The sequence below is a fragment of the Phyllostomus discolor genome, chromosome 11 (genome assembly GCF_004126475.2).
Source record: "Phyllostomus discolor isolate MPI-MPIP mPhyDis1 chromosome 11, mPhyDis1.pri.v3, whole genome shotgun sequence".
NCBI classification, from domain to species: Eukaryota; Metazoa; Chordata; class Mammalia; order Chiroptera; family Phyllostomidae; genus Phyllostomus; species Phyllostomus discolor.
Genome location: NC_040913.2, coordinates 83,017,345 through 83,040,197, shown reverse-complemented (window position 1 = coordinate 83,040,197; position 22,853 = coordinate 83,017,345). Strand labels below are relative to the sequence as shown.

The 22,853-nt window shown below is 43.1% G+C and overlaps 1 protein-coding gene across 2 annotated transcripts in view; it reads right to left on the bottom strand.

Moving 5' to 3' along the window:
- The window catches only part of SLC7A2 (solute carrier family 7 member 2), a 57,035-nt gene that overhangs the window by 8,811 nt on the left and 25,371 nt on the right, over positions 1 to 22,853 (bottom strand). Inside the window, exons 2-8 of one of the 2 annotated variants that reach the window (XM_028526963.2) lie at positions 13,441 to 13,831; positions 12,812 to 12,967; positions 9,462 to 9,627; positions 7,989 to 8,122; positions 6,783 to 7,005; positions 4,816 to 4,955; positions 1,713 to 1,815 (exon numbers count right to left, since the gene is read on the bottom strand). In XM_028526963.2, the coding sequence (XP_028382764.1) occupies positions 1,713 to 1,815; positions 4,816 to 4,955; positions 6,783 to 7,005; positions 7,989 to 8,122; positions 9,462 to 9,627; positions 12,812 to 12,967; positions 13,441 to 13,816 (1,298 nt within the window). In that variant the 5' untranslated portion in view covers positions 13,817 to 13,831. Of the gene's footprint in view, positions 1 to 1,712; positions 1,816 to 4,418; positions 4,556 to 4,815; positions 4,956 to 6,782; positions 7,006 to 7,988; positions 8,123 to 9,461; positions 9,628 to 12,811; positions 12,968 to 13,440; positions 13,832 to 22,853 lie in introns of those variants that run through there. The other variant, XM_028526965.2, reaches the window with a different exon arrangement.

Here is a 22,853-nt window from a genome sequence, read left to right as displayed (position 1 = left end):
CATCAGTGACAAAATAAAAAACTCTTCGGTTTGGTATTCAAAGGCCTCATCACAACCTACCTGTCTGGTCTCATCTCCTTGAACTTGCCTACCAGAGTCTTCTGGTTTCAGCCTGACCAGCTCACCCAGCCATCCAGCTGCCTCCCAGCCCCACACATGCCATTCCCCTTTATTGCTTCTCCCCACTGCCCCCACCCCCAGCCTGTGTTGGCACGTCAGCCTGCCTCCCTCCTGGCATCTGCCCCCGGCTCCCCAGTGTGGCCTCCTCCCTCTGCACAGCCTTCCCTCTGCACAGCCTTCTCTCAAATCTACAAGGCTGTTAATTCTTCCTCTCCACAAACACGCTGCATCCTCCCATTTACTCGTATCTTCTTTGATTTCCTTCTTCAGTGTCTTATGATCGTCTGAGTGCAGGTCTTCTACCTACTAGGTTAAATTCATTCCTAGGTATTTTATTTTTCTGATGCCATGGTGAGTGGGATTGTTTTCTTCATTTCCCTTCCTCATAGTCCATTATTGGTGTATAAAAATGCAACTGATTTCTGAGTGTTTATTCTGTGTCCTGCTACTCTACTGGATTTATTTATCAGGTCTAGGAGACTTTCAGTGGAACCCTGAGGTTCTCTCTGTGTGAAATCTAAAGAACGACATAGACAGAAGAACAAAATAGAGATGGACTCATGGGTACAAGGAGCAGACTGGTGGCTGCCAGAGGGGAGGGGGCCTAGGGGTCTGGAGGTCAAGGTGAAGGGACTGAGAAGCACAGAGTGGTGGTTACAAAACAGTCACAGGGTTATAAAGTACAGCACGGGAAATACAGTCAATAGTATTATAATGACTGTGTGTGGTGTGCCAGTTGGGTACTGGAAATATCATACACTTTGTAAAGTATATGATTGTCCAACCACTATGCCGTACACCTGAAACTAATACAAAATAATGCTGAATGTAAGTTATAATTGAAAAAATTAAAAGTAACATCTGTCCTCCATCTTAAAGAAGAAATATGTTCACTGGGAGAAAAATACCCAAAAGTACACAGAAGAAAATTAAAACCACTGCTCAGTGTTAATCACTGCTAGTATTTTGGCACAACATCAGCCAGGCATAATGCATATATGTTTATCTATAAGCAAAAATGATTTATTTATGTAAATTTACTTTATTTAAATAAATTCAGGTGCTACATAGACCTTTACATCCTAAAACAGATACATTTCTCCAAATAATTAAGTCTCATTTTATTTGTTGTAGAATGGTCCACTAAATAAATATACCCTCATTGATTTAACCACTCTCATTGCTATTCAGGTTAGTTCAAATTTTCACTAATGTCAATTATCTTCTCCATGAACGCCCTTTACTTGTATCTGGGTGTGCCTCAGTGATTACGTCTTTAGTATAAAACCTTAGCGGTTGAATTCTTGGGGCAAAAAGTATAGTATGTTCAAGTGTCTTTACATATTATGAGAACCTGCCCTTCACAGAGAATTGGGCCAGCCTCTTGCTCATTATCAACTGTATTGGATTCTTTGCTAAGGACCAGGTACGGATCTATACTTTCTACTGATGTTTCTATTGTTTCTATGCCCGCGACCCCTCGGCTCCGAGACTGCTCACTCCCAGAGAGCAGGGATGGCGGCCCTGGCTCCACCTCCCGGGCTGCGGCCGGACCCACACCCTGCAGAGCCGTCTCGCCCCGAGACACGCACCTGAGGATGAGAACGCAGGCGGCCACCAGCGAGTAGGCCAGCAGCGTGCCGATGGACATCATGTCCACCAGGGCCTTCAGGTCGAAGAGAAACGCCATCACAGCTGCGGGGAAACAGAAGGACGGTGAAGAGAACGGCCTGTGGTCAAGTTCCTACGGCCCATAACGTCCCAGCCAGGGACCACTGACTGACTTTCTGTTTGTTTCTGTTTTGTTTCGGTTCAACTATAGAAAACTACATTTCTCACAACCAATACGATGTTCTTTAGATCATACAAACTGCTAACAAAACCTCAAACCCCCTCAGTGATCAGATTGGTAACTATTGCTTTGATTATTAAAAACTATCTACTTTGATTATTTAAAAAATATCAGCTTGGCAAAAATTGAAAATATCACTCCTCTCTTCTGATGTTTCAGAAGGAAAACAGTGCTAAGAAACACTGGCGAGGTCCTTTTTTAAGATCATAAAATACTTCAAATAAAAGAGCCTTCAATAGGGTGGTATTTAATCATATTGATTTCCATTTGCATGTTGAGGTATATACAATACAAAATTGCACAGGCTAAATTCTGCTCCGATTAAAACCACTCACTCCGCTCAGACTGACTAGATTTGAGCGCTCACTCTACGGTCCTCACCCAAATCCCAGGATGTTAACGGGCAAAATATACTTCACGCAGCAGAATAGTTAACTGGCAGTCAGCAATATTTGTCTCCACTGAAACATCAAAATCGTGCTAATATTAACTTGAATTTACCACATAGCTCTCCCCAACTTAGTAAGCAGATACTACATTCCATTTACAGAGTGTTCTAGAACTCTCTGCAAGATTTCTGTCTCCTTTTTTGTTCAATTTAATAAGCCTGAGAGACAGGAAAAATTATTTATGCTCAGCTACACAAAATGGCCAGTATTCAACTGTTTTTTCTTTTCTTTCTTTTTTTTTTACCAAAACCCCAGCAACTTTATGTGCTTTTTAAGGTTATAATCCTTATAATAAAAGGATTATTATCCCTGTTTTACAGGCAGGTTAAAACTAGGAGCCAGAGGCAAGGTTCCACCCCATACGCATCCCTGGGCGCCTCCTGCAACAATATATTGTTTCTTTAAGTGCAGCTCAGGCCTTGCTTTGAAAACTCTCCATCCCTGGAATACTCATACACCAGGTCGTTAACATTTCCCCATGTTTTGTAAGAATCACAGCTAGCCCTAATGAGGTAGCCAAGACAGAAGGACGTGATTAATTATCCACACAAGCAACCTGATCTAGTTAAAACAAGCAAAGTAAGGTATGGGAATACAAAACAGCAAAAAATATTTTAGAGCATTAAAAAAAGCCTTCTGTTACAATTATCTTTTGTTAATTATTAATTTCAATATCTTATTGGGCTCCCACATTAAATTCTTCCTGAAAAAAAGGACAGATTTTTTAAAAAAATTCCGAACATATAGAGCTATAATATATAAAATTCTAAATATTACCAGGCAATGTTTTGCTAGGAAAAATAAAAATGTTCATGAAGTTAATAAAATGAGTGGTCTTTTGTCGTGATTTTAAACGATGATATCCCAAAGCACTGTGTAATACTACAATGGGCTTTAGATGACCTAGCACAGCTTTCATTTATGGGGGCAGGTATCTAAGCACCGACAGAGTGACCTGACCTTCCAATGTACGCCTAATGAAGTGCCACATTTATTAGAAAATATTTACAAAGTGAAGCTGTTTAGATACCCTCTGACTCTAAAAAATAAATCCCGTTTCACACATAATTAAATACTAGCATTCTCTAACCTGTCTTGCCAACAATTTAAAACCTCAATAAAATCGCCATTTTTAGTTTGAATTTCTGCTACGCCAAGATAGTTTTTTTTTAATAGTTTATCATTTTATCTCCGAAGCTTGCTAGAACCTCTCTCCTGCTTCCTGTAATAGGACCTTCAGGGCCATTCTCTTGATCTGTAAAATCTGAACATTTCTGCCAAAAAATCTGGCCAAAGGCATTAGACAATGGTATTATGATATGTCAAGAGGTAGCTTCTGGAGTTTTTAGATAACAAAACTGGAGAAAGGGAAAACAGATCCCTAACAGGGTGTGAATAACTCTGGGGGGGCCTGGCGGCCCAGGAAGCGGGGCTATCTACCACCCTAACAGCGGTGACTACAGCAGCCAAGTACAAATTGTCTTTGACATTTCTTACGCTTAGCTAAGCATGGGTAAACATTAGCTTTTCAAAAATCCTATGGTCCTTTAGCAATATCCACCTTAAATCCTTAACCAATAAAAAAAGAAAATAATCAATCATTATTTTCAATTAATATGTCCAAAATTAAGCAACCATTCTTGAATTAAAATTTTATGTGCCGACAGTATAATTTTATGTGCCAGTTAATCAATCTGAGAAGACTGTCATAACTGGCACATAGGGAGCAGCCATTACAACCCACTGCACATTTGTGAGAAGCTCCAAAGGTTAAAATAACAAAATGGCAAAAAAATCCCCCAGGGTCGGTTAAGAATGCGCTTTGGTAAACCCCTGCCACCGTGATTTTCAGGTGTCACCCCAACGATTGCATCCCAATTTATCCGTAATTTGGTTCTTAACTTACATGCACAGCAAGCAGACCCGCTTTGTAAGTCCATGCATGCGCATAAAACGTTCAAGTCCAATACTGAGAAGCCCACGTTTGGGAAGCTTACCAGAAATGACCCCGGCAGTCAGTGTGGCAGCGACTGGGGACTGCCTCTTACTCACTCTGGCAAGAAATCTAAACAGTAAGCCATCCCGGGCCATGGCAAACAGAATCCGGGGTAAAGGAAACATAGAGCCCAGAAGGCTAGAACAGAAAAATTCATAATCCACGTGAGTTATTACATGCATTACTCTGCACAGGTAGTTACAGGTATAGACTGGACACGCTCAAGCACAGAACCAACCTATGTCAAAACCGTTCAAAATAGGAAACATTCACAGAACAAGTTATTGATCTTCACACGGATCAGAACAGAAAACCACCTAGCTTTCCGTATTTTTTTTTCAGAATCCTTGATGAAAAAAAGACCCCCTTTTTCGTTATAGAAGTTAACTTTGTCTCACCTGCCACCGCACCCGACGATAGAGTAGCGATTATCGGTGTCTTCGTTTTGGAATTGATTTGAGCTAGACATTTGAAAAGCAACCCATCCTCGGCCATAGCATAGATTACACGCGGCATTGGGAAAATGCATCCGAGGAGACTGGATAAAAAGCAGACACATGCAGTGTGGCAGACATCCATGCACAATTACATCCCGGAACCGAAATTAAGTGACTGTCAGAACCTCAGCCCCGCAGCTGGGATTACACATTGTTAACATGTGTTATGATTGGACATTTACACGTACTGGCACAAGTTCACCACTGTGCTGCTTATGATTCTGCTGCAGGTAACCGCCCAGCACAATTATCAGCCCAAAAACAATAATGTAGGTGATTTGTGCATGCCTGTGATTATGACCGAATTAAATCTAAATAATTAAGACAACAAAAAATAAACCAAACCAATTATACCCCATTAAGACATTTATAGTGGCAATAACTCAGAAAATTAAATTCGTACACAGACATGTATTATCATTTAAAAAGAGATTAAGTAATCTGATTTCACAGAATAGCCTTTCATTTATTTAATAATTATGCATGTGTAATGTTTAATTTACCATGATTTTTCCTCATATAGCCTGATCTTTGATCAAATTAGTAATAATTCCCAGAATCACAAGATAATCGAGATATAAAAAGGTTAAAAAAATCAACTCACTATGAAATTACTACATAGATACAGTCATGACTAACAGTTTAAGAAAACTTTAGACATTTCTGAAAAACTTGTATGTTTACTGGCTGCACCATTCCATACGTTACTTCATTATGAACAATAACCATTTAAGAGAAAATAAGTAAAATATTTTATGAAAAAAATCTATCTTCTTTATCTTTTAATAAAGCTGGGTTGAGGCTGGCCACAGAGGAGCCTGTATCCATCTCTTCTAAGACTGTGGTGACAAGGTGTCGTCACATTGCAGATTTTCAAAACTATTCAGGATAAACCTTATCATCAGCAGGTGGCTGAGAAACCAATGAAAGGAATTTCCAATTGTTACTTCCCATTATCTTAAAGAGAAGACGAAGTAGATTTTGGGGGGAAAAAAGCTGGGCTGATGAATTATATAGAAAGATATCCTTTTCCAACATCAGGCTTATAGAAAATTATTTTCACTTAAAAAATTTGCCATCAGAGATTATTTTTCTCTTTGTAAGAATGCTCTACTGTCTAGCACAGTATAAAACTAGAATGAAATGTCTTATAATCACTTGTTAGTTTAACATATGAGTAGCTCAGGAAAACCGAGGAGCAAATCCTGAAGGATTAAATCAAGCAGCTACTGAAAATGCAAACAATTGAGCTTTAACTGCCCCTTCCTTTTCACGCAGATAGTACATGCATTTCCAGCATTCATTTGAGAATGGCAGTCTCTGTTTCCAGACCAGATTCACTCTGGTCAGTGCTATGTGAACAAGTCTCAGTGTTTCACAAGAGCAGCTCCTTGGAGTTGGCCATGCCACAGCGTAGCGTTTCCGCACGCACGGGCTTGATGTGGCTTTAAATGACAACGAAAAATGTCCAGTCTGCACCTGGGGTCTCCGTCGTCTGAAGCACCACCAGTGACACCAGAGCCAGCAGGGAAACACACTCACATAAACATGCCAGCATAATGCACACATGTATGAATACGTGTGACGTGTGTGTGTATACAGGGATGCCTGCCCCGCTGTTGTACGCATTTCTGCTGCAGCTGGGACCGTCATTCCCTTGAAACGCTGACTCTTGACTGATGGGGGAAAAGGACTTTATCATTTAAGATCAAGAGCAATTCTGGGAAAACTCTTCAGAGAATACAAAGCTGCACCATGTGTTCCTGGTATTAGGATTATTTTTAAAATACACAAGAGGCGTTCTTTAGACAGTGGCCTCACTCTGCACCAACCCAAACAGACTCAGCCCCAGAGGCAATGCAACCTACCTTGCCGACAGAGCACAGAGGGAGCCGGCGGCGACGACGTACTTGGCGGGGCCCCAGCCAACATACTCAAATGCTACAGGAAGGGGGCTCTTTTCATCGAGGAGGTAGTAGGGCATCATGAGGGTTAAAGCTGCCGAGACCCCAAAATAGGCCATAAAGCAAACAAGCAACGAAGTCACAATTCCAATGGGAATCGCTTTCTGAGGATTCCGGACTTCTTCACCTAAGGAAACACAAAAGGTTGCATGCAGAATAAAACATCAGTAGGTAAACCGTGAATGTGCCATCTCCTCCGCAGTAATTCTTCTCTGCTCCCACCCCTTCTGTTTTCTTAGCCAGATCCATCTATTCCACATGGAATGGTCTCTCTTCTTGCAGGTACTTTGCTATTACATAGAAATCCAATTCCAGAAAGGGGGGAAAAAGACATGCTCTTCCAGGATTAGTAAATGTTTAGTGGTAGAAAAGTGCTCTTAATCCATTTTGGAAGCAATTCATCCACAGAGATTAAATGCCTGTTGCGGGGTTCTTTCTGTACACCCTGAAGTATGAAGGCTTTAGATAAACAGCTACTCAGTCCATTTATTTGTTTACACTAAACTCTAGTTTCAAAAGAAAACAGTATACTTTGGATCCTTCTAATAAGATTTGCCATTTGAAGCATCCAAAATTAATCATTAGGCCATGCAAAAAAACACAAATCCAGAGTAGACACTTAGAGATGATTCTGGCGTGATTTCCTTCTTGTAGAAAAGAAAGAAAAGAGAATTACCACAGTACATTGTCCTAATAAAGAAGAGATCATTTAAGAGCATGGCCATCATTATTACTCACTGTGACAGCACACACAGACAGAAGGTTGAGGGTAGTAATTATGACTAACACTTACAAAGTATTTGACAGCTTGCAGAGTATTTTTCATGTGTGTTCTTTCAAAGTAATTTTTCACATGTACACATGTACCTTAGGGAACTCGCATGACTTTCGAGGGGTAGGTCCCGCCCTCCCAGTTTTACCAACATGCAAATCAAGGCCGAGTGAGTTTCATTCAGTTTCTTTTTATCAGTGACTTCCAGTGTCACACCTGGGCCTGGCACCGCATCCAAATCCCGTTTTTGGTCCTGGCCCTCTGCTGCCACCCACGGGCGCCCGTGTGGCACAGAGAGGGCCCCTCCCTCCTGCCCGGAGCCACGACTCTGCTCTTACCGGTGGTGGCAATGCAGTCAAATCCCACGAAGGCATAGAAGCAGGTTGCAGCCCCGGCCAAAGTGCCTGCAAAGCCGTAAGGCATGAAGCCACCAGCCCCATAGATACTTGTCCCGTTTTCAGAAGGCGGCTCTCTGAGGAAAAGCACAAATGTTGGAAAATCATTTTTAGAGAAAACTGTGTCTTCTGGTGATGTCCGAAACGACATTCTCAGAGGGTTCAATGCGCTCTTCAGCTCTTTGAAGCTGACGCTTACAGAACTAAGAGTAAACCCCGATTCTTGTCCTCTGTCCTGGGGAATACGGTGGTGTCCCTGAAGAAGGCACCCACTGATCTCGGACGCAGGCCCGGGCCCACCCTGGCCTGGATGCACAGCCAGGCGGGGTTTGGAGGGCAGCTGCCGTCTGTGAGCCACGACCTGACACCAAGGCCAGCAACTAGCCCTTGTCCCGGGCAGCTGTGCAGGCTGCACGTTTATATGTCCATGACAAAGACACTTGAAAAGGAGAGATACAATTCTCTTGGCTTGATTAATCTACTGAAGTTGAATATTGTATTACATGCAAAAAACCCTGTAAAAAACCAGAGGATACTAATTTTTTGCCTTATTGGGCTGACTACAAACAACTCATATAAAGAAAAGCATATAGATAATCCTCACTCCATATAATAGATATTTTTGTAATCTTATTTTACATGCACACGAGCATTATGATTAAATAAATCATGGGGTGACACCTTTCATATGTTATCATTAATTTAATTTTTGAGACTATCAAGTTAAAAGTGAAATGCCAGGACAGATCTGCTTATGAAACCAATAATATTCTCCAAAAAAACACAAGGCCTGGAAATTACTACAGGGCTGAAAAGATGCAATGGATGGCGGTCCTGAAGGAAGAACTAAAGGATGCATTATTAAAAAATACTCATTGGCCCTGGCTGGCGTAGCTCAGTGGACTGAGTGCAGGCTGGGAACCAAAGTGTCCCAGGTTCGATTCCCAGCCAGGGTACATTCCTGGGTTGCAGGCCATAACCCCCAGCAACCGCACATTGATGTTTCTCTCTCTCTCTCTCTCTCCCCCCCGCCCTTCCCTCCCTAAAAATAAATAAATAAAATCTTTAAAAAAAATATTCATTGTTCTGTGGAGGTGGCCAACTTTGGGGGAAAAGAAAGCCATTTTCAATGGTTAGAATCTCCCCTGTCCTTCCCCTAAACCTGGAGCAGAGCTCGAGGCTGAGGACCAGCAGCTGGCTTCCAACACCTGCTCGCCAGTGAGCACGCCTGTGTGTTTATGTTGGGGGGAGCCCGGGAAGAAGAGTCTTTGGACAGAGCGGACTTCAGAAAGGTCTCCATGGAGCAAAAAGTCTGAGAACCACAGGACCTCAGTTCCAGAGGAAAGTGTAACGTAAGACACAAGTGAGGAAAAAAATAAAAATGAGAGGGGCAGGAGCCCAAATCAAGTCCTTTACCTGGCATTCGCTGATATATTTTTGAGAAACTCTTCGCTGATCTTCCAGTTTGCCACATTCCCTTTCACAAACCCAGCCACCATGACAAAGAGAAGGACCAGGATGTTGACCGCTGTGAAGATTTTGTTGACCCAAGCGGACTCTTTCACTCCGAACGAGAGAAGACCTGCGGGAAAAGGAAAGGCAGTTTAAGTTTTACCTATGCGTTAGCAAAGGCAACGGCATTTTGAGGCAGTTACAGGCGCTAGGATGTTATTTCACCAGCATTCGTGTATTCAAGCCACGCTGATCCCTGTCTATCGTGAGTTCGTACTCACTTGCCGGAGAAACACCATCTTCTGAGTCCATCCACCCTGATTTCAGAAGGCAGACTGTGCTCACACCACTCTATCCAGGACACAGGTAAACCTAGTAACCTCCTCTGTTATCACCCATGGGCAGGGAGAGGCGAAGTAACTTAATTTTAATGGAAGGCTGCTCTAAAGTCATTTCAAAGTTCATGGCTCAAAACTTTGAAAATGAAAGCTCAGTCATATGCCTGCCTCATGTTGACTACATACACAAGCAAAATAATTCAACTGTCATGCCAAAAAGATATTTCGTTAAATCGATTCTTATCTTAATAGTTTTATTTTATATGCAGATTGTAAAAGTGGTCAGTTTCCTATTCAAGTAATTCGAAGAGACAGAACACACATAAAGGAAATAAAATCAAGTGTAACCTCCCATCCGGAATTTCACACTTACACACGTGTGCATGCACATGTGCAAACACACTGCAGGCCAACTAACATACGGCCTCATTTTAACGGCCGCACGCCCTTCCCCTCTGCAGAGACACTGCGCTGTGGTCTCTTATTTAGAGACCATCAGGTCACTTTAGTTCCCTAAAACTACAGACAGTACCAACACGGTCATCTCTTCATAAATGCCACTTTATACTTTCTATTTCTTTACAGTCATTTTCTCTAAGTTAGTACTGTATCAAGGCTATGTGCTTTCCTTCAAGGCTCTGGGTTCATGGAATCAAAATATTCTCCATTATGTTTGGCCCACTTTAAATTGCCCCCTTTTTTGCTGTTAGGCTATTCTTGTTCATATTGATTTACAAGATGTATGAGTTTAATAATAGTGCCATAAGATCTCTGCCTATCGTGTATTATTCATGTTTTTCCCAGCGTATCATTTGCTTTTAATCTTAGTGTTGGTTATATATGACAAATGCTTCAGAATGTAAATAATTTCCTTTTTAGTTTACACCTTTAGAATCTCCCTAATATTAACCCCCAAACATTCAATTTTGTGTTCTTTTAGTACTTTTATGACTATATTTATCCTATTTATATACTTAATCCACCCTGTGTAAGACATGAACTATTGATCAAGCAAAATGTACTTTTCACTTTCGGGGAAGGACTGTGATGGAAGGGTTACACCCCATGTCCGCTTGCTTCTCTCTCAACGACACACCTGTGACCAAGTCAACACAACTCCCCAAATACAGCTGGGAGAAGTTGAACCTCATTCTTCTACCTGTGCAACTCCCAGAATTCACAGCAATACAACTGTGTTAACAACTTGAGGACAATTGTGCAGTCAGTACAGCTCCGACTCTGTAACTCTCTGTCAGGTTAGGAACCACAATGCAGCTGGGAAATACATGCTTGACACCACCATGCGCCCTGGAAAGCAGCCCAGCCACCGTCATGCTCTAGCAAAGTCTCCCAACACCTCCCGTGCACTGTCTGTTCCGAGATCCCCATCTCCGGCCAGCAGATTAATTAGAGACCCGTGACCATCTCATCCAAATATTGCACAGACACTTCCCTGGGGCCGTTAGGAAACACTGCTTCACTTGCCAAGATACTTGGCGTTACACTATGAATAAAGATTTGTAGTAGGAGGTTTTATCTTCAAATGATCTGATGTCAGCATGCAAGCCTAGACTCGATTTGAAGTGGAGACCTGATGGTCGATGAAGACAAGATGAGTGGAATGAGGCAGGGCCTGCGTCTTGTCACCGAGCTCAGGGATTCTAACTGTGTCTCGGCCACATGCTTCTCGTTGTTTAGAGATCGCAGCCAGATATTTTAGGTTCACTGAAACCGTTCCTAAATAAAATTTGATCTAACGAATGCAATGTTGGCTCAGCTGTTTAGAGACCAAAACACACACACCTGTTGAAAACAATGAAGGTGATTTTTCTTGATATTAGAGCTCAGTGACAAATATTTTGGATCTACAAATTCTGTTCACGTCCCTGACCCTATCTCTTAATAAAGCATTTAATGGTCAACTTTTTAAAGGGAGAAACTATTTTAAAAACTGTAAAACTGTACAGGTGGAACATTCATTATAGGAAGATGTTTCTACCACATCTTGGTAACCAAGGGAGCACATAGCTAGAGACCAGGTTGGCCAGGAGAGGCGGAGCAGATGACCCAGGGCCTATCAAGTAGGCAGTGGGAACAAACACGGACTTTACTCTCAGTGGGTTTAAGCAGGAAGGCAGGTGGGGATGACAATCAGAACAGACAATGTTCAAATAGTTAAAGACAAACCTAATGGGACAGCAAGGGTTAACTATGCCTACAAAATGGAACAGCCTGCCATCTAAGTGTTTACTAGGTACCAAGCAGGAAGCCTGCACCAGACAGACACTGGGATCTATGCACGAGCAAACTGAGCCATGGAAAACTGAAGTCACTCCATGTCCCAAAGATAGTGCTGGCCATGTAGGACGAGACACCTGGTTTCTCGGACTCTAAGCCTGTGCCTTTCTAAGTCACTCAGCTACTGTGCTGACGAAAATGAAAAAATTCTAGTACTAAGTACGTTTGCCTATAGAGTGTCTACATTAAAAAATAACAGATGGTTAGAATATGCTTCCTTTTCATCCAGATGCCTACATTATATAGCTAAAGGAATAAACAGAAACAGAGACTTTCTTTTAGGAAGGGTATGCTTGCCAGTACCCTCAGTTGCTCTAATATAATGCCAAAAATCACGCATGCTTCCTCACTGAAACTTCGCTGCCGTTTCTGCAAGTCTCTAGTCAGTATTATAAAACGGATGTGCCTCATCCTGTTCTTTAGTCCTTTCCAGGTGCCGTTAACCCCAACTGCTATGTCTACCACTCCTTTCAATTTAGATTTAATTTTGAAGCATGCCTGATGTGTGATAAAGGTAAAATGTGATTCCAGCCTGGCCCACAGATTTGCAATCACAACCTAAGCGTGTAAACATGCTGCATAGTCTTGGGAACTCAAGCCCCAGTTTTACTGGTAACCCGTTTTACTGAGACAATTAGTCTGGCTCCACATGGGGAGAAGTGTAACTGTTCTCCTTACCTGACAGAAGCAATATGAGACACACCGCAAAAAAGTCAGGATACTCTGCAAGGCCGGTATAGTTTATATTGAAGTACGTCCTGAAAAACTGGCCAATCTGCTTGTTGAGAAGTTCATCAAAGGTGCCGCTCCAGGCTCTCGCAACACTCGACGTACCTTCCCGAAACGCAGAACATTCGGAGAATACAAGGTCAGCGGGAGAAAATTAACACGGCATCCACTGCTACTCTATTCTAGGATAGACATGGGTTCGTTCAGGCAGAATTGAAGATTTCGATCCCATATAAAATTATCTTCATCGTTTTGTAATTATATAATAGTAATCAGACGCGCAAGTCTATCACCATCAGGTCACTTTATTTGCATTAAAGAACTATAAATTTTTTTAAAGAAAAGGTTTTTAAATCCATTAAGAGGCACATTCGGAGATGAAGCAGAATCACCCAGTGTTGCAGGGAGGAGGAGAGACACTGAGAGGTAAGAAAAAGGAGAGGCACGGGGACCATGCGGTTCCCTTGAGATCACAGCGTCATTGCCTAAAGCAAACCTGCAAGGGGCTCCTGAGGCCTCACACTCAGGAGTGCTACTGCCCCCATTCCACACACTTAGATCGACTTTGGGAAACCTACCGATCACGTAGGATAAAATGAGGTTCCAGCCGGTGATGAAGGCCCACAGCTCTCCCACGGTGACATAGGTGTATAAATACGCAGACCCCGTCTTGGGCACTCGGGCCCCGAACTCAGCATAGCAAAGGCCTGCCATCACGGAAGCCAGGGCAGCGATGAGGAAGGACACCACGATGCTGGGGCCTGAGTCGGACTTGGCCACCTCCCCGGCGAGGACGTAAACCCCAGCACCCAGAGTGCTTCCGACCCCCAGGGCGATGAGGTCCACGGTGGACAAGCAACGGCTTAATTTGGAATCTTCTAGGCTGTCCAGAACGACGATCTTCCTCCGGATCAGACATCGGGCAAACGACAGCGCTGCTCTGCAGGGAATCATGGTGACAAGGTCAACCTGAGGGGGAGAAAGAAAGGAGCACATTAGAAGCTGATGTAGAATCGTCATCCCTCCGATGGGCGGCCCAGCATCTCAGGGCTATTATGGTACCTGGATTTTTTTTTTCTTACTCGTTGCTAGAGGTGTGTCCCAGAGCAGTCAGAGGGCTTCATTAGCCAAAGCTGTGAATCTCTTAAGCGTTCACTCACACATGCCCTTTAATAAGAGACTGCAACGATGCCTGATTTGGGGCACAAAGGAATAGGAGCCTTGAATAATTAAAAAGATTTCCTGTTTTTGTTCATTTTTTTTGCTACAAATTTTTAAAGATATGTTGATAAACCTATATTCCCAAAAATGGCTAATTTGTCTTTGCTATAAGCAAGATGAGGGTGAATAACCTCATCTTTTCAGTTCTCTCTTTTTTTTCCCCTTCATCCATTCAACTCGTATTTTTCAGGCATCTTTACACACCAGGGACTGTGCTCAGAGTAAGGCTAGAACGGCGTGGTGCATAGATATGGTCTCCAGCTTTAGGGGACTTGCAGTCTAGCTATTCCAGAAACAGATAAACACCCCACCATTATGTATTCCACAGCGTTAGCAAACAAACATGTGTGAGCTTTTCTTTTTTCATTTCATTCTGTTCAATTTTTTTTATGTGGATCCATTTGAACCTTTAAGAATAAAAAACTACCCCCCAAACATGATTGCATTTTTCTAACTCAAACCGCTGTTCTACTATGCTTTAAGTATGAATTTGTAGTAAAACACACACGCTTATTTATAGTTACTTGAAATTTCCAAATAAATAAACCCAAAGGCCGTGCCAAGTATTATGTATTGTTTTTAAAACAATTTTTTTTATTTTTTAAGGGTTTTATTGATTTATTTTTAGAGAGAGGGGATGGGAGCGAGAAAGAGAGGGAGAGAAACATCAGTGTGTGGTTGCCTCTCACACGCCCACTACCAGGAACCTGGCCTGCAACCCAGACATGAGCCCTGACTGGGAGTCGAACCGGTGACCCTTTGGTTTGCAGGCTGGCACTGGGTCCACTGAGCCACACCAGCCAGGGCTTATGTGTTCTTTTTAAATGGAATGATGAAAGTAGACAGCAAGTGTGGAAAGTTCCTTCCAGTAACAATAACGTTTTACACATCAGCATCTTCCACACCACGTGACAGAACGCCAAGCGTGGCACTTCACAAATACTTGGTGAAAAATTTGGAAATACAGATGAATGACACCTCCCGTGTTGCCAATATTCTGGCTTCCAAAATCAAAATATATCAATACTTCTATAATTCAAATGTGTATTAATTTCTACCCCTAACTAGCCCTTAACTAGTTATTTCTCATATAACACATCTAGAGGATAAGGTAGGAAAGTGTTCTAGTTAAAAAAGAATCAAGAAGTGAAAACCTGGAGTTACAGAGAGGTCAACTGAGGTGTGTGAGGTGGGGCGGGATTGAAGGGATTTACCGGATGCTCATCTTATCTGTTAAATGCTTTTATAAGAGGAATGCAAAGACCGGGATTCAGAGACCACTGCCAACTAAAAAAATGCTTAGAAATGCAGACTCGTTGAATTTAGTAACAACTTAAGATCATGTGAGAATGGGACCTTGTCGTACACAACTTCAGTCAACAACTGATACACCAAATGAGGCACACGTTTGTCATTAAATAAAACACTGTTGATGGAGAACTTATCCTCAAGTTTTGTGAAAAAGGCACAAATTCTCTAACAATTGGATATTTCAGAGGAGGTATCTGGAACAAAGCAAGGACAACTAAGAAGAAATGTTGGAGTATGAGAGGATTGTGGATGAGGTTTTTTTTTTAGTCCTTTTCCTAGTACTATGGTCATGATGTTCTTTGTGAAATTTCTTTCCTAAAAACTCACAAAAAAAGAAACAGCATGAAAATGACAGGGAATAAGCAAGCCAACTGACAAACAAACCTCTATTTTTAACAAATAGTTCAACTTTGTTAACAGTTAGCCAAAATGATAAGTCACCATCATCTCACCTTACAATACAAAAGCGAACTTTCTTCACTCTCGTTTGTGTAGGGAGGTGAACTGTCCTTGATAGAAACGTAGAGCTTTAATCAGGTAAGGTCCGATTGCTTCTGGAAAGTATGTTAGGCTCAGTGTTTCCATGTCGCCCCCGGAAAACAAGATGAAATGGCCATTCATTGAGCACCCAGCGGCTTGGGAGTAACAGAAAAGCCTACGTCAGGGGCTCTTCCTAGAACTGACGGGCTACGCAGTGTTTTCCACAAACATTCTCAACCGTGCAAAGCTGATAACACGCTGATTGCAAAAGCCAGGGTGGAAAAGCCCAAAATCAATTTTGAAGAAATATAAAGGGACGGGAGAAAAGCGATGTAAAACAAATTGGGTCAGTGAGATGAATCATTGTTAAACCAACATTTACTGAGTCCTTGCAGGCGTATCACGCACTGTTCAGTCAATAAAGAAAAAAAAAAATCCTGCGTTTTTGTAAAATACTCTGTGTGTGTGTGTGTGTGTGTGTGTGTGTGTAGAGAGAGAGACTGATACATAAAAGTAAAGTGGCAAGAGAAGAATGAAAGAAAAGGATATGTGTGTCTCAAATGAATGATATAATTTGACATTTACATATTTTAAAAGCTGTATAACTCTTCCCTTAAAACATTTTTAAAAGATACGCTCCCTATGCGAAACGGTGCTGACACCCTTATTCTCACTGCTACAAGGTCCCTTCCCTGCTGAAGACAACTGTCCTCACACCCATCCTTTGGCCCAGGTCTGCAGCCACCGTCCTCGCTGGGCTCTGGTGCCCCTCCTCACCGACAGACAACTGTGTCGGTGGTGCCCCTCCACAGTGACAGGTAACTGTGTCCAGAGAACACAAAAGGCCCTTTCAGATGACCCTGTTGGTGTGGACAGCACAGGCTCTGCTGTGCCAGGAGCACTGTCAGCTACTGCCACTGTGACCAAGGGCTGGAATTCAGCATGAAACGTGCATACATGCGGAGGTCTACATAACACTCATACCAGCGGCCTTAGCCGTAGAAAATAAAACTCTAACCAACATTCCTGTGAGGTCACAAGTGACTCTGGTGATACCAGAAACAGATATGAACCTTTCTTCAATAAATTATTTTCCTAAATGCTAAGACGGCGGCCTCTCTCTTGAGGAGAAAAATCTGCACAGCTTCAGCACAGATCTGGAAATGGGATTGCCAAGGGAAGGCTGGCAGGGCTCTGTAATCGATTCTGCAGGAGAAAATCTCTGCGTGATCCCAAGAAGCCTGACACTTCAGGCACGTCTTCCTCCTACGTGAACAGTTTCAGGAAACCCAACTCCTTGACGGGAGCCCCTGTGAATTCTCGCTAAAGAGCTAAACTCCTTCCTCAGCAACCTGGCAGCGCCTTCTTCTCAGTCTTCTTCAGTCCGGGTCGCAAAGGTGACAGCGCAGAATTCAAGTTCAAGTGAATCCCTAGCCCTGACATTGCGACAACATCACGGACCTGACTTCTTTCAACTAACCACAGGAATCTTCTCCTCCAACCTGCAAATCACCATCAAAACGGCAGTCCTGGAGTTTTACTTTGGCTCGAAAGTCTGATGTGGCAGTTAGGTGCACAGAAATGAATCTTTCCCCTCCTCCCCTAAGTCAAGGCTGACCTTTCAAACTTAATTCCCTGTCTCGGTGTCACAGGCCCTGTCCATAAATCTTACAGGGAAAGGAGCGGCGGCAGCTGGTGGGGCAGGCGCTCCAGCACATCCTCAACAAGTTAGCTCACCCTAGTTGGAACCCGAGTGTCCTTCCCGGTCTCGGCTGCCAGTGTCATAGTGAGACATCTGCACTTTGTTTGTAGACCGACAGGGGAAGAGGCATTAAACCACGCAGAACTTGGGTCTTTGTCCTACTGTGTGCATGTGTGTGTTCTCTAAATCTGACCTTTGGGTTTGGCAATCTGCAAACTCGACATCAGTGACATTTCTACAACTTTAAAGCTCAAAAACATATTTTCAAATTACATTCATGGCTAAACAATTTTGTAGAAGGGAGAAAATATGGGTATAATACAATGGAATCAGTGACCTTTTGTTTTTTTAATTTACATTTAGGAGATTAATTTCTCAAAAAATACATCAAAAGTATAAATCAGGATATAAAAGATAATCTGAAAGGGGAAACTTGTCCACTTTAGTTAGTAAAAACCAAAGACAAACAATAACAGCAAACCTTTGCCTTCAAACCTAAAACCTTTATTTTTCTGAAAACAAAAATGTTTTCAAACACATTTCATTTACATTTGGTCCAAAGCTTATCTTTTCTCCAAATCAAACTGTCTATAGAATATCTTCCCCCAGTTTCCTCCAGATAGGTGAACACAAATACATAAAAAAGAAAAAAACGGAAGACACCATGGAGGCCTCTGCAAACTCACAGCACCATGGGGATAACATTCATATTTTCTCTCCGGAAAGTTACACTGGCACCACCAGGAATTACAACTATTTCGAAATTTCTGATATGGAATCCAGACAGAGACAAGCATCTTTCCTAAGGACAGGCAGCAGACGAACAGGTGACAGAGAATTCTGGAAGGTTTGTCAAGGCAGCTGGGGCTTTAATACATGTGAGCCCCTTTAGGTCCAGGAAAGGCGACGAGAAGGCACGAGGCCTGCCTCACGGTCTCATTCGCACAGATGCAGAGCAGTAAAAAGTTCTGAGTCCCGCTTTCGTCTTCAGCGTTGGAGAAGAGGGGAAGTTGACGAGTGAGGAGGGGAAAGCAGAGCCCTTAGCACCTCTGTAACCAGAGTACCTGCTCAGTCAGCACCCCGTTTTCATGGTCAAGGACTTGGTGGCGTGCCGCCCGCTCCCATGAGGCCTTAGCAATCTTCGGCTAATAAATCGTCCCAGATGCCAGAGGGTACACCCTGTTCCCTCTCCCCAACCAGCTACCGAAGGAAGCGTCCTCTGCTGGCACCTGTCACCTCATACGTGCCATTCCAAACGCCAGGAGATGCCCTTTCCAAAGACTTCACACCTGTCTCCACATAAGCGCTATGCTATCAAAATGGCCAGTGTTTGCTGAGTGTTTCCCGTGTGCCAGGGGCCGGGGAAAGCTAGAGGTAAGTAGGGGTCAGCGTGGCTTCTAGAATATACAATTCAAATTTCCATGTCAAGCTCTTTGAATTGTCAGAAAATGCGGTGACACTTCACATGCCAATTTCATGCAACAGGCTATTCTAGACAAGCGGGCTTTCTAGATCACTAAAGTTTAAATCTCTAAATCTTTGCCTGTTGTCGATCAAATCCTGCCACTTACTCAGTGACCTCGCCAAGTGCTACGGAGCTTGTGGCAGCTGTCTGCTGAGGTCACAGGAGTCCAATCTGCTCATCTCTATAAGGAGGAGATTGGTTCAGTATCACTTCTCAAGACACTGCCTAAAATGATGAACACAACTGTTTCAAAAAAATAAACCAAACCAAAACAAAAAAAAAAACTAGCAAACAATATTCTCTACCATCTGCATTCTAATTTTAATGCACCATCATACCACTTCGAGCCAAGTACAAGTTACCAGTGAAATCCAGGTGACTGGGAGGATCCCGCACCCCTGTTGACTAATAGCCATTGCTCACAATGATCTTTTAAACTTCTTTCTGGACTCGTTGCTGAATTTCAGATTAAAAATGCTAGAAGTCAAGCCCTGGCTGGCGTAGCTCAGTGGATTGAGCGCGGGCTGCGAATCAAAGTGTCCCAGGTTCGATTCCCAGCCAGGGCACATGCCTGGGTTGCAGGCCACGGCCCCCAGCAACCACACATTGATGTTTCTCTCTCTGTCTCTTTCTCCCCCCCTTCCCTCTCTGGAGATAAATAAATAAAATCCTTAAAAAAATGCTAGAAGTCTATCCATGAAGTAGGAGGCATCTTCAAGTACAATTCCCTGCTCTTGTCTGAGAGCAGAAAACTGAGAAATACTCCAGAGCACCGTTTCCTCCACCCAAGCTCTTCCCGAACAAGGTCAAAGCACCCCTTCAACCCACCGCCCAACACCCTGCCCCAGCAGTGGTCCCTGATTTCAGGAAATGTTCAAATTAGACCACATTTGTTGCAATGCTAGGCAAAATTCCTTCCATCAAATTGTGGCAGGAAAGGAATTCAACAAGAATTCACATGCATTTTTAGCCCAAGTTCCAGAAATTTAGATTGATAATATACCGAGTGTACTTATGATTTAGGGTCCTGCTGGCAAGACGTTTCTTAAAAAATGGTCATTTTTGCAACCGTATTGTCAATTCTGAAGAGCATGTTCTGACTTGTTACTTCTTAAAATATGGAAACCAGTGTATCACCAGAACTCTGAGCAGCTTGGCAGAGTGCCGAGATACTGCTGTTGGCTGAGAGAGGTCTGGAAGTCCCTGCTGGCTTCAGGAAGTCCGAATAAAACGTTCTTCCCTTGTGCCCCAAGAAAGCAATGAGTACAGTGCCAGCTCTTCATCACCACCATTCAGAGCCACTGCATTTTACGTTTAGAATAAGCAAACTGTGTAGCGTTGGTGGTATAGTGGTGAGCATAGAATAAGCAAACTAAGGATTTTAAAATATTAGTGTAACCTGAAACGATGAGATCCTTAAAGGCGAGGTCTGACATTCTTGCCATATTTCTGCTCTATGTGTGGGATAGTATTACAGAAACTGAGAAAAATTCTGATGAGGGCTTTTAAGGTGGAGAAACTGCAGTTAGTGCCCATGAATTATTATCAATTACTCAATGAATTGTCAAGTTCTCCAAAAGCTCAAGCCGTAGAATTTTTAACAAGGAAAAATAAAATGGTCTAGATGCAATATCTAAACAAAAGTCCAGGGAGTGGGGCGGAGGGGGTGGTGGAGGAGGGGCTTGTGGGCCAAACAGTTACAACCCGGCTGTCCCCACGTGACATGCTTGTGCGTAAAGGAAGCCCAGGGTACCTCTGGGATACGTGGGGGAGGGGGACACCCTGTTCAGAGTGGGGGCTGGGGTTGGGGCTGGCAGAGCAGTCTTCCTCGGGGGAGCCAAGATTGATTTGACTTTTATCCATGCTTTCATTCCGGAATTCGTTTTCAGAAAAGGCCGGATGCTGTTTAGCTAGTCCTTAGCACAAAGAATATAAATAAGAACCAACTGAATTTCTCTAAAAACCTGACAATATCACTGCTCTCTAAGACTCACGAAATTTTGAGAATTTACATAATCAGCCACTTCTTAAAATCGATTACTTAAAAGCTCACCTTTTTCTCTTTTTTACCTCATTTGAAAAAAAAAATCCTTTCTTGGAAAAAGATCCTAAATTTTGCATTAATATTTAATAGCAACTGAGGTTATTTCCCTTAGAAAAAGCAAAAAAAAAATCATTAAAAATAATCATATGTATCTGCAAAATCTTCATCAGAAGTTCTTGAAAACATCTATTTTGGTTTTTAATTTTGAATAGCAACAGCTTAAGCTACTATACAATTTAAAATTCAAGGTATCCCTTACACTTCTAAAAGCCCTACTTGGCAATCACTGATTAGTAAGCGTTTTCTAGACAAATAATATGAGAAGAGTTGCCTCTACAAGGAATACAACTTATAAAAATAAAAAGCATCGAGCACTGTAAGGCCTGCCATTTAAGCAGATGTTTAAAACATATTTGCATATATATCTACTAGCAGGTTCTCAAACTTCTTTTTAAAACACTTATTTTTCGTTTTTCTGTTCCCCAGGAATAAAACAGTGACTTGCCCTTCTTGCCTCCAAAAGCTCTACCATGGTCTGGATTACAAGATGCTTATGGTACACCTACTATGGTGTAGTACGAAGACAAGAATATAACAAGAATAAAGACAAACAAACTCCCTCCTTCTTCGCACTCCTGCTATTTCTTTGCACAGCTGTTTCCTCCAACCTTCAGAGTGCTCAGAAGTGGAGAGAGAAACACCAGCCCTTGGGTACTGATTCTCTGTCCAGGAGCCCAGCCCTGCCATGCCCCACCGCTGACCTCCAAGGACGCCTGGGGACCAGGACACAATTATTTGAAACCGTGCTGTGCAGTGATTGGTAAACGAATTCTTTGGTCAGGGTTTAGTGTCCTTCATTTTAAAACATGCGTGTAAGCGTTTACAAATATCAGCATGCTCCTAAATAACAACTATGAATTGTTAGGAAACATGCAGCGTGAGTGGAATTGTAATGCTCTGGATCTGTTCACTGGCACTTGCAGCTAACCCGCCTCCCCTGCACTTCAATGACTTGACCACACTTCAGCCCCGTTTCAAAGCCACTCCCCCGTTATGTGGCCTCGGCCGACCCTCCTCGCCTTCCGCTTTGCTCTTCTCCACACGAACCCCGCAGTCCAAGTGTCCACCCCCTACCCTGGAACACGTGCCTTCTTGTCCGCACGGAAGGAGCCAGACCGACTGACCTGGCCTTTCTGCTCTGCAGAGGGTGTCGGTTCCCGGGCCTCCTGAGTGGCTGGCTGCAGGGACAGCAGAAAGGTTCTTTCTTGCCTTTTCTGCCAGCTCTTGAGCTTTCCTTTGACTCAGAGAAGAAAAAAAATGTGCGCCTCCCACTTACAAAAATCAAAGCCAAGAAGCCAGGCTGGTGTGTGTAATAAAGGGCCAGGGACAGAAGAAAAGCCAGCAGCCCAGAAGGCGTCCATCTGGCTGAGAGAAGCAGGGCGGAGAGGAAAGGGGGTTTGGGGACGTGCTGGTGTGGAATATGCACTGGCCTTTCTTCGGGAGATGCGAGGAAATGTCAAAATCCCTTTTAAGTATCCTTTTGGCAGCTGGTAGGCGTCCTGGGCCTCGAGACACCGGGGCAGGATTAACACTTTTGTGTGCACGCCGTGTCCTTCCGCTCCCGCCGGCCCCCAGTGAAGGTAAACCTGCTCGTCTGGTGTCAAACAGAATGTGCACATTTACATACCATCACTTCTGAGTAGGATTTATGGGGCTTAACATAAATGACCGGCAACCGATCCCTAGAAACAAGCTGGGCCGCACAAGA